Below are 10,605 nucleotides of genomic sequence, written 5' to 3' on the forward strand. Positions count from 1 at the left end.
AACCTGGTTGATTTGCACGTTGTGACTGCCTTGTATGCCTTCTGGAAAATTTCGTTCTTTTCCTTTTGGGTAATGAAGTTTCCCTCTGCATTTGATTCCGCCTCAGAGATAAGGCTGCTTGCTTTCTCCTAACATTTACAAGGCACAGATGGAGGAGTTAGTTGAAGAAGAAATTGCATGCATTCTCTATTTGGATGGACTACAGTTAGTTATGTACAAATTCATTTAGAACTCACATAGACATCCCTAGATTCTTGGTCTTTCCATTGCCCATCCTTACTGTGAGTTATAAACCAAAGTTCCATATCATTGGGCTCCTCACCAGTTTCTGGGTCTCTCTGATATGCCAAGAACATAACAAATTAGTAATTCATCCAGCAAAAAAGCTTGTAGATGTGCACTTCTAGTTATTACCTTCTCATAGCTGCATTGAGCATAAGGCTTGGAGCCTGACAAATGTGTGGTCTTTTTTTTGGCATCGAATCCCAGAATTCTGTATGCTCCTTGCCTACAGAATGCATATATTTAAACAATAATCTTAATGATTCAGACATAGCCATTTGTACGAAATTAGTATTGTCAATAATAGTAACAATGTGGAACAAACCTGGAATTTTGCAGTCCTAAAATACTTCAACAGATAGTGCCATTCAACAATATCTAATTCTGCAGGCTTATGTAACATTCTCTCGTGGTAGCTATTGTATGCCTTGGCCGTAGCACTGAAAGTTGAACGCCATCCTTTGTAACGCTCCTTAGCAATGCCCCATATGATTGTCCTTGAATTATCATTATCCTCAATGTCCCACCTAGCCTGTTATATAGTTATAAGAACATGCAAATACTAGGTCAGTTGTTACGTTAGTTTATAATTAAAATATATACACAAGCAAACATTATTATTACCAATATATCAGATGCTATTGACTCTTTTACATCTTGATGGATATCTTTCCACGATCTCACTCCAATGAGTGGCGCCCTTTTTCTTGTAAACATTACTATTTCATCAGTGAACGTGCGGTAGTTCTCACCTACCGGTCCTCCAAGTCTGGAGAACTCAACTTTCATCTTCTGATTGCCCGCCTTGAATCTCTTGGAGATTGCCTTCAAGCCTTTTAGGGGACCACGTCCTCTTTTCTTTCCATTTTCTGAGCCTATTCCATGGGAACAAAATGTAATAATAGATATTAAACGACATAATATATATGCATATACGGACACAGAAAACTGAAACACAATTAATTCCTAATAAACACTACTTACCATTTCTGTTTCTCCAACGGCGAGCATGAGATGGTGGCTGCACTGGAGGTGTTGGGTTGCTGTCTTGACTGGAATGTATGTGACTGCTAGAATCCAAAAACGCATCTGCAGACAATATTGTCACATGATGAGCTAGCGTAATTTGAAGTTTGACAGAGAATGGTAATTTGTTTGACAATTAGGAGAGGGATATTACTGATGTCATCAAGTTTTCCTTCAACCCCCAACCATTCTTTGTATGTCTTGATTGTGTCCTCCCTGTATATATCTTCAAACTCTGAAAAGGAACGATTATATCAGTCATGAGCGCATTGCAAAATCCATGTATATATTGGGCTTCATCATAACTCACCCATGGCTTGGTTCCTTGTATGCATATAAGCTAGCCAATCTTTGTATGCATCTAATTCAGATTCTTCCACTTCTTCTTCTTGATAATGATCTGAGCAAACTCTTTTGGATTTAATTGGTGTTATGGCCACACATCGGTCTGCTACTGGATTCTTCGATAAAAGTAATCTGAGCTCCCTCTCTGCCTCGTTACTATCTATCATTCTTAATGCATCAACATCGTAGTCGATATCATTTAGTGTTGCTGCCGCAGGATCATCAGCACTTCTCTGCTTGTAGTACATGTAGTCCCTGGACCCATACCCCAATTTTGATTTCATTGTTGTTAAGTTACCAACCGTGATTTGACTCTTGTCAATTCTATATGCCTTAACAAATTCTTCTCCCTCGTCACTCCCCTTGCAAACGACATACATGATCCATTCATCGTCCGTTCTGCATATAAATGCAAATATCGAATACTGTGATGAGAGATGAAATGTAAAGTAACCTAAAAAATATAAAGACAAATTGCAATAATAGTTCATATTCAATAATGAACATATATGCTCAGTTTCTTTTTTGGAAAAACATAAAACACCAAATAACTTGTGCATAAGTCACGCAGAATCATTTTCCCATATGATCGTTCATTTTCCGAAAGTAATCTATTACAATGTTGGTGTATACTGCAAAAAAAGGCATGCATACTGCATAGGCGTGGAGTTGAAACCCCTGGAAATAGCATACCTGTTCTCAGTCTCGTCGTGAGATGAAGGCAGAAAATTTTCTGGATCTTGGCGGTCGTCGCCTGCATCTTCGGCGGCTGAACTGTGTGATGCTCTTTGGGACGAAGGTGACCCAAAGAGCGAAGCCGCTGCCCTAGGCCTGCTGGACATGACAGGTGGAGTCGCCCTCCCAGATGTTGGTGTGAACATTGGAGGTAGCATTGCCGACGCAGGTGTGTGCAGCATTGTTGACGAGGAATGAGTCCCCCTTGCCGCCTCGCTCGACGTCGGCATCCTCTTCGCCTGCATGGTGGAAGGCAAGAACCAACTTGGCGCTGCCTGTCGAACCCTAACTGACGGATCTAGATTGGTTTTACGAGAGGATTAGGAAGGGGAAGATGCACGAGTAGTTTCCCTAATCTATCTCTGCGTGCATGTGGATGGGGCCCACCAGACAAAGGTTCACGTCAAGGAATTAATCCGGCCTCCACTAATCCCTGGGTCCCACCTTGAGATAAGCTTGCCGTTAATTGCGGTTCTATTTTACCCGAGATGTAAAAGGGTTGGAGATTTGTTTTGATTTTATTTCCTTAGATTAGTTGAGTTTTAGTCGGTTAAGGAATATTTTATTCCAGGGTGTGCGTGTGTATGGCCTATATTAATTGATCTCACTACGAGGTTTTATCCTCATCAATTTCCGTGGGAAAAAATATCCCACGTGAATAATATACCCAGCTAATCTTCTTCTTTTTTTAATTTTCTTTTAATATTCCCCTGCCTCCTCCAACAGAGAGAGAGAGATGGAGAGATGCTGAGGGGAAAAAAGAGAAAAAGAGAGAAGGAAAAAATATAAGAAAGAAGAAAGGAAAATTGATGTCTATTTATATGTTATATATAATTTTTAGAATGAAATACAAAAAGTTGATAATTATAAAATTGAATAAATTAGTATATATATTAAATATTGATAAACTTGAAAAATTCCTATCTAAAACGGTCATCTATAGGTCCATGTGATTAATTAGAATATAAACGTTCTTACACGGCCTCAGGGGCATAACAGACATTTCTTACAGAAATCCACAGTTGGCAGTTGATTCAGCCAAACAGCTTTCAGCTTTCCGACAGCTGATTTCACACAGCAGCTTTCCCACAGCTGATTCCAGAAATCAGATTTTCAGGAATCCACAGCTGAACCAAACACACCCTAAGTGCAACCAAGGAACACTTGTGTGGAGGCCCACCTGTAAGAACAAAAAGCATGATGATAGACAAATTTAAGTGCAACCAAGGAACACTTGGTTACAATAAGTCTGTTACAGTTGCCACGACTACGACTAGTTGGACAACCACGCAAAATTGTGGCAATACGTCCATGCTATTGCATCTCGCAGCAAGAAAGGATGCAATAGCCACCTATCTATTGCCACAACGCACCAAGCAATTTGCAACACAAATCAAGGGTTGCGAAATTGCTGTTCAGAAGCAACCAACGCTAATATGGTCGCCATAGCACATTTCTATTGCAACACACGAAGTACTAATGCAACTCATAATTGGTGTAGCATTATTCCCAACCAATTGCAACACAAATCCTAAAAATAGGTGCATTAGGGTCACCCTGTTGCAACACGAAACATAAATATGGCAACACAATTTATGTGTAGTAATAGGCATGCATATTACTACCAAATCACTCTTTCGGTGCCATAGTACCCACCTATTACACCCAAATCAGTGGTGTTGCCTAAATGTTTCGTGATTACAGGGGGAAAATCTAGTAGTGAACCAATATAAATCTCATCAATAATGAAGCTACTTCTTTTAGTAGTTGGTGTCATAGAGTGTGCATGGGTTCATATATGGAGTTTTCCACCATAGGGTGTTCCCAAATATCATTACTTCAAACAATGAAATTACAGAATATCGCAGATCATGCAGTTCGAATAGTAGTAGCTATCCATCTCCGCTTCACAGGGTTGACAATTACTACCGCAGAGGGGCCAGAAACTATAACCCAGCAAGAGAACACTAAACTGAATAACACTAAACTAACAACACCCTGGTTGTTGTGATGGCTGTGGTTGTCAATGATCGGAAGTATAAAAAGATAATAAATATGTGTGTCGATCTTGTAAGGAGCGAACTGAACGAAAACCTAATCAATATTATTACAATCTTGGTGTAAGAAACCAAAATATCTAGAGCGGGCGTTGCAACGTCACCATCTATACGTACAGCGACATAAACCAAACATGCTATTGCTAATGGAACTAGTACTATATATCAATAATAATATTATTATTTTGTAGCCAACGAACAAATATCTCAGTCTGTACACATTTGATGTACGTGGCTGTTTTAGCACCATTATTAAATTAGTATTATAATCACGTACAGATCTCAGTCGTCTATGGGACTGCACGCCTATAAAACCCGCCTAGATAGTCTTGCTGCTAGCTCACCGCACCAAAACAAAGAAAGGCGACGAGAACGATAATCTAGTAGCCATGGAAGCGCCGGATACCGGGAAGAAGGAGCACGACGGGAAGGAGGAGACCAAGCAGCACAACCACAGCCACCACAACCACCACAACCACAGGGAGGAGCACGTCGGCGGGAGGAAGATTGACTTGGTGAATTACGTCGTCGGCCTCGGCGCCATGGCCACTCCAGGAGCCTTTCTCGTACGCACTGGTTATTCCAGCTTAATTTCTCTGACGTTTCATTTGTGACCGTACCTTACCACTACAGGAAAATAGGAAGCCGACGAAAATAGGCCAAATGCCATCGAAAAAAGCTATTTTCGTCGGTCCACCGACAAAATTAGGCCAATGGAATAAAGTTGATGAAAATAGGCGCTTTTTCGTCGGCAGCCGACGAAAATAAAGATATTTTCATCGGCCATTACGGCCGACGAAAATATGTTCACGTTTTCATCGGCCTAAGTGGCCGACAAAAATATATCAAGTATTTTCGTCGGCTTTAATGGCCGACGAAAATAATCGGATGCCTGCTAAAAAAAAGAGAAATCTTCTTCGCCATAGCTCCAGCTTTGCACACTGCTAGTGACTTAATTTGGCATTTTAGCTATATAGAAGCAGAAGAGAGGTGAAGTAATTGCAAGTCTCAATGGGCAAGCAGATGGTCCCTGATCATATTTAGTGCACAAAGAAAACCAACTACTCCATGGAACATGAATTTCTACGGTAGAAATTCAGAGCATACAGTAACATTTATGGTATGTATTTTTGTACAAGTGATGCTCTGTTCCTAATTCATCAGGCGCTGGGGAAGTATTGAATTATGCAACAACATTTCTGCTTGGTGAGTTGATGCCATTTCAAGTTCTCATCAAAGCCATCTTCCACATTCACATATGTACAGGTGCATATAGCTTGAATGTTCAGTAAGTGGGATGAACGCTGAGACAGGGTTAGCAGCTCGCTCTTGCACTTTAGTAATAGTATCTATTTACAAATGAAGAAAGCGGAAGATATCACCTCATGACTTACCTTTTCAATTTTGAACTGAACAATTTCTACAGTTTCCGCTTTGAACCAATCTTTGCTGGAATCTGTAGAGCATCATAATGGCCAAAACCATGATACAAGACCTGGATTGGGTCCTCTTTCCCATACTGCTGGCCGTATTCCGCAATTGCTATCAGACCACCCACATCTTCATCGTGCATGTAAACAGTTATTGGCATCCTGTGCACAAAGTAGTAGTGTATCATCAGAATGCATTCTAGTGACCATTATCAGTTGCATGTAATGGCAGCACTATTAGACTATTCAACTAATGATGACACTGCACTGATAGACATTTTAGACAAGATCACAAGAGTTAGTAAGCTCTAATGTTAGGGATTGCTGCTAACAAAATTTGAAATGCATGTATCAAAATACAAATACAGTTACTTACTGAAGAACATGGGAAGCCATGAACAATTCTGGCTCGCCACCCCACACATGTGGCTCCCTAATATACGATACATATGTATCGAAATCCCCCTCAACAAACCTGCAAATTTTGTGTTTAGACATGAAAAACGATAGTATTATTTATCTTTTACTATAGAACACCTTGCACTTGCGCTATTTGTTCAAAAGATTGCCAAAAACAGGTTTATAGAAGTCTTTAACTTGTTCTTATCTTGGTTCACATGGGACTACATTTGTACAAAATTCAGAAAATAAATGAAAGCTACTAACCAACTAGTGCATATGCAAACAAATATTTCTTGCTTAAGAATTGTGTTTAGACATTTAGTACATAACACTTATATATAAACTAGAATTGTAGATAAGTTAGAACTTTCTAATTATCCAGGCTACACTAGCAAACACACTGCCATAAATTGTTCACCGCATATCTTCCACTTGATAATTGTCAAATACAGGATCATTTAGTACATACCGCGGGGCAGAGGGGCGCGGGGGCCGCGCGGGCGCGGCGGTGGCCGCGGGCCCGAGCCGCGCAGGGCCGCGCGCCCGAGGCGGCGGCGGCGCGGGGGCCATGCGCCCGAGGCGGCGGTGGTGGCGGCAGGCCCGGTGGCGGTGGCGGCAGGGGCGGGGGGGGGGGGTGGGGGCGGGGGGCTCGGGTGCGGGTGAGAGAAGACCGTGCGTGCGGGGGCGTAGAACGAGATCCGATCGGGCTATTAGGGTACCTCCAATTTTTTCGGCCAGCACAGGCCGACGAAATTAGACTTATTTTCGTCGGCTTAGGGCAGGCCGACGAAAATGGTCCATTTATTTCGTCGGCCAGATCTTAGCCGACGAAAATATGCGCACTTTTTCGTCGGTTTGAATGGGCCGACGAAAATAAGTTCTAATTTCGTCGGCCTGTGCTGGCCGACGAAATAAACGGTCTATTTTCGTCGGCTTGATTTTGGCCGACGAAATTACATCTGGCCGACGAAATTGACCTGCTTTGGTGTAGTGTACTAGCTCGTGTTACTGATGAGCTGCGTGCAGGAGAAGAGGTACCTGGCATTGACCGGGAGGAAGTACGACAAGATGGAAGGATTGATCGGCCCGGAGCAGATCGCCAAGGAGCGCAAGCAAGAGGAAGAAGGCGGGGAGAAGAACACCGGCGTCATCTACGAGTTCTGATCAGGCATACCTTGCATTTAATTTGGTTCTCCCTCCTGCGTGTGTTGAATATATATGCTAGCGCCACGTACGTGTGTTGAATAAGTGGCAGTGTGTGTGCCTACTTCTTCTCTGTGTATCTTCACTTATTTGCATACCTGCTCTCTTTTTTTAATAAAAAAATGTATTCAACTCTTCGGTCTCTGCAAACCGTACACAGTCAAATTCTTGCAACAACGCTTTCAGCTCAACCAAGAATATTTTTCTGTTGAGAAGTGGCAATGTGATGCGCATAAAAAAAATAAAGATTGGCCAAATGGAGCATCATCCTTTGTACACCCAATAGTGTAGGGGGTTCAGAAATCACGAATCTTGATGTTCAGAATATCTGTTTGTTGAGCAAGTGGCTATTTAAACTATTAAATGAGGATGGAATATGACAAAACTTGCTCAAAATGAAATATCTAAACAACAAGACATTTTTTGAAGCAGGTGGTCAAGAAGTCAGGAGACTCCCAGTTTTGGTCAGAGCTCATGGAAATTAAAGATCATTTTTTGAGAAGAGGAAAAGTTAAAATACAGAATGGGTTTCTGTCGGAGGAAATCTCCAGCCGGGTGGCGGAAAGCACCCGTCTAATCCTAGCTAAGGATGGGTTTGGAGGAGACTCAGGAGCGCTTGATCGGTTGCGGATGAACGCAGGAAAGACATAAGGATTTAGAGTGGTTCGGACCGTCGGAGCGTAATACCCTACGTCCACTTTGGTGTTGTATTGATTGTGTGAGCTTGGATGCCCCTTAGCTAGTGTTCGTGAGAACCTGACCTTATCTTCTAACGAGTGCACTCTCCCTTTGATAGTCCAAGGGGAGTGCTTACACTGTGCGGGGCTCCGACAGGTAGGCCCGGCCAACAGGAGCCTGTTCTATGAGAGATATGGAGATCTTCATCTCCAGCTCCTCTCCGTAGTCCTCTCTATCGAGAAGTTGATGTGCATAAATGCAGCCAGGATATGGCCGTGTGCAGCCTTGCCTGCACAGTGACCGCTGTCAGTGTTACCCAACAGTGAAGCCGTGCTACCACTGTTGGGTGGGAACCTGTCAGGCGAAGGAGCAGCGCTGACCCGCTGCGCTGTTGCCTCCGTGTGCACTGTGACAGCGCACGCCTCGGCTCTCCTGTTAATGGCCATCATCACGCCCGCGCGCGGCGCCGTGACGGGACTGTACGCCGCTTGCGCACAGTATACGGTGACACGACGCGCCGCCTTGGAAACAGGCGGGCTTACCGTGGTGTCAGTCTACCTGCCCCGTGTGTCAGTGGCAGGCCATACTTTTTGACTTGGGCGCGACCGGCCCAACTACCGCATTAAATGTTGGTAGGTGGGCTGGAGACCCGCGAAGGGCCTCCTGCCACGGGCACGTGGCAGGGCCAGCCCCGCTCCCACCACGGGGGCGGCACGTGGCGACACCGGACCCCTCCCCAGGGGGAGGGGGGTCCGGACCCCAGAGGCCGGTCGGAGCGGTCAGGCCTGGGGAGGCCTGGCCTCCACACGTGGCGGCCCCGGACCTCCCTGGGGAGTCCGGGTCCGTGGGGGCTACCCGAGAGCCTCTCTACCTTCATGGGCACGTGGAGGCCCCGGACCTCTAAGAGCACGGGGAAGGTCCGGAGACCATGATCCCAGCTGTTAGGCCCGAGCCGCATGCCACGTCACCCAGAAGATGATGGGGAGATTACGGATGGTGAGACGCTAAGGGCCTGGACACCCTAGCAGGAGGTACCCCTATCCGTATGTACTGACAGAGGCCCCTGGGCCCACCTCGGGTGAGGGGTGAACCTGCAGGTGGGGCCAGATCCTAGCATTGCACCGGGTGGACAGCTTGTTCCCGCCGGGGAAGGGCATGGATATCTTTCCCCTATAGCGAGATCCCGGAGGGGCCCGTCCTCCGCCCGCACCGTGCACGTTAGGCGGTTCAGATTCTTGTCTTATTCGAGCCTGTCCCGTGGCTCGGGCGGTTCGGATTCCGCCTTCCCCCTTCCCCCCAGCGGCCAGGCATCTGACTGGCGGGCCCGGGCCCACCAGTCATTGAGTGTGAGAGGAGGGGGCCTTGTGCAGGCAACCGTTCGGCTTCTCCTCGGTCGCTGTGGAGCGCGAGAGGGCAACAGCTTTTGCATAAAAGGTAGGCACCGAAGGGAACGGCTACCTTTTCGCTCTTGCCATCAACAGACGTTATAGCGCCCCTTCGTCTCCGCACATTCCTTGCAATCAGCTTCCTTGCGCTCGGCTTCCTTCTCCTTCCTGCTCCCTTGCGATCCATCTCCCGCCATTGCTGCGTTCATCGCCATGTCTTCACTCCCTTTTCCGTGCCTCTTCCAGAGCCAGGCCCAGCTGGACCTGGTGCGTCGCCTTGTGGGATGGACCGCGCCGGAACATGCGAAGAAGATCAGGGCCGGCAAAATCCCCCTCTGCGACCTTGCCACGGGGGAGTTCATTCTCTTCAACTCGTACACCATGTGCGGGTTGGTTCCTCCGATCTCCTCCTTCTTCCTCCTGCTCCTGGAGGAGTTCGGCCTCCAACTTCATCATCACACCCCCCACTCCATCCTCCTCGTGGCAGTCTTCGCCCATTTTATGAAGATGTTCGTGGGGGTGCGCCCCTGCACCACCATCTTCAGGCATTTCTGCGCCTTGGCTGGGACCGAGAGGAGCAAGCGCGAAGTCAGCGCCTACTACTTCCAGCTCTGGCACGGGATGGCGAACTCCTACATCAGCGCCTTCTCCAGCTCCAAGTGGGAGGACTGGCGTGAAGGCTGGGTTATTGCGGAGGCCAACCCCCACGACCGCCCGGAGCTGCCAACAGACGGACCCTAGAGCGACCGGAGCACCTGGAAGGCCAAACTGACGATACCGGAGGAGCTCGGCCCGGTCCTTGATCAGGTAAAGAATCTCCAACGGAGCGGCCTGACATCCATGATGGTGCTGGGCCCCCTGCAGCAGCGGACCAGAATGGCCTACATGTACACGGGGTCTAATGACTGCTGCAGGATCGCGCGTGGGCCCGGCACCGACTTCACTTGGGCGGAGCTGGATGTCGCGATCCGGGGAATGACTGGCGACGCATTCAGCCTGGAGTCCCTGGTCCTCCCGAGCGGGGTGAAGGCCCTGTGCGAGGACCAAGCGTTGCGGGCGTCA

General features: G+C 46.5%; 1 protein-coding gene across 1 annotated transcript; it reads left to right on the top strand.

The window, feature by feature from the left end:
- The first annotated feature begins 4,773 nt into the window (after positions 1-4,773).
- LOC112898750 lies at positions 4,774-7,622 on the top strand. The gene is made up of 2 exons (XM_025967030.1): positions 4,774-5,011; positions 7,304-7,622. Exons 1-2 carry the CDS (start codon positions 4,835-4,837, stop codon positions 7,439-7,441), a joined length of 315 nt encoding a protein of 104 aa, XP_025822815.1. The 5' UTR covers positions 4,774-4,834; the 3' UTR covers positions 7,442-7,622.
- Positions 7,623-10,605: the final 2,983 nt, after the last annotated feature.

The sequence above is a fragment of the Panicum hallii genome, chromosome 7, assembly GCF_002211085.1.
Source record: "Panicum hallii strain FIL2 chromosome 7, PHallii_v3.1, whole genome shotgun sequence".
In the NCBI taxonomy this organism is placed as follows: domain Eukaryota; kingdom Viridiplantae; phylum Streptophyta; class Magnoliopsida; order Poales; family Poaceae; genus Panicum; species Panicum hallii.

Bases quoted from the DNA above. Each gene is read 5' to 3' on its own strand.
- LOC112898750 (XM_025967030.1), top strand. From the start codon at position 4,835: ATGGAAGCGCCGGATACCGGGAAGAAGGAGCACGACGGGAAGGAGGAG. The intron at 5,012-7,303 runs GTACGCACTGGT...AGCTGCGTGCAG, and splicing joins CCACTCCAGGAGCCTTTCTC to GAGAAGAGGTACCTGGCATT.